General features: G+C 46.4%; 1 protein-coding gene across 1 annotated transcript; it reads left to right on the top strand.

Moving 5' to 3' along the window:
* The first annotated feature begins 229 nt into the window (after positions 1–229).
* Positions 230–1,061, top strand: LOC125549160 (uncharacterized). Its single transcript, XM_087514000.1, has one exon. The coding sequence runs from the start codon at positions 283–285 to the stop codon at positions 877–879; it is 597 nt and encodes a 198-aa protein (XP_087370126.1). The 5' UTR covers positions 230–282; the 3' UTR covers positions 880–1,061.
* The last annotated feature ends 429 nt before the right edge of the window (positions 1,062–1,490 follow it).

Raw genomic sequence — 1,490 nt, 5'->3', positions numbered from 1 at the left:
ATGTGTTCATCAGTGGATGCTAGCATGCATGTGTTTTAGAACTATTGACCCAACGTGGATGCGATCACGATTAGAAGTCAGTCATCTCGTTTACTTTTACCTGCACCAATTAAGGCACTAATTATTCTAAGCCTCCACCTGCAGTTGAGACATGACTTCGTCAACAACTCCACCAACACCCCCAACATGCATGGCCGGAAGCACCACTATAAATATCCATTGATATTTCGCTTAGAACTCATCTCATCTTGCAAGAGTACACACTTCCATAAAACACACACAATGGTAGGCACAAAGCTAGTAGCCCTCGGCTATGTTGTCCTCTTGAGCATTGGACTGGCCAATGCTGCAAGGGTGGTTAGATTCGGCAGTGGAAGCGCCACGGGAACGGGGGCGGGAGGAGGAGAGGGTGGGGGAACTGTAAGTGGTGGTGGCTCGGGTGCTGGGAGTGGAACTGGGTCTGGCGTGAGTTCTAGTAGTGGTAGCCATGCAAGCGGTGGAGGTGGAGGTGGCGGCGGAGGCGGTGGCCAAGATGGTGGAACTGGATATGGTAGCGGGTCCGGCTCTGGCTCTGGTTCCAGTCAATATAGTCAAGGATCTTCATATCCTTATGGTGGTGGCTATGGTGGATATACTAGCGCTGGTGGTGCCGGTGGTGGCGGTGGCGGAGGGAAAGCTAGTGGTTATCAAGGATCTAGTGGATATGGGGCTGGTAGTGGCACTGGTTCTGGCTCAGCTGCAGCTACTAACAATTGGTATAGACAAGGTAGTACAAATGCAGATGCTGGTGGAAACGGTGGTGGCAATGGAGGAGGAAGAAATGGTGGGAGTGGTGCAGGCAAAGGTGCTGGATCTGGGTATGGCAATGCCAACCCCTAGTCCCCTTCATGTGAGGAATCTAAAAAAATGGAGCCCAACCTACTGTACTATGTCAAATTGATAGCTTTGACTCTTTTTTCATTTATTTGTTATCATCTTACATATTATCAAATAAGGGCTTCATTGTTCTAGTGGAAAATGTACTAGTGTTCGTGATATATTCCAAGAATGTTAATTGTCAATGTATCACTATTTATATGTATTAAGTTATATACCATCGTTTTGGCCAACTGACTTGCAATTGAAACTCTTTGCGTGTCTTATGGTTGTGTAACATAAGTTGCTCACTTACGGTTAAGTACCAAAAATTATCATTTCAATGATACATGTCGTTTCACGAATGGCGTCAGTCATGTAACACATATCTCACATACACCACTTTAGTTTTGCGTAAATTTCTCTCGCTGGCTAGTGCTTCTTGGGAGTTCCAAGGCTACGAACCCCCATCGTGAGACCACACCCCAATATCCTTCACATCCTCGGTCACCGACACATTGCTTTGAGAGAGTGGTGATCATCACAAGCCGTACTAGGTCACACCTATCATGACTTTGTGCCATGAAGTCACGAACGGTGGGAAGGTGCATGGTCTAATTTTCTTTTATTCATAT

Source organism: Triticum urartu, chromosome 3A (assembly GCF_056163025.1).
Source record: "Triticum urartu cultivar PI428250 chromosome 3A, HENAU_Tu73, whole genome shotgun sequence".
Classification (NCBI taxonomy): Eukaryota; Viridiplantae; Streptophyta; class Magnoliopsida; order Poales; family Poaceae; genus Triticum; species Triticum urartu.
The sequence above is the reverse complement of the archived record's forward strand: the minus strand, read 5'-3'. Positions and strand labels throughout refer to the sequence as shown.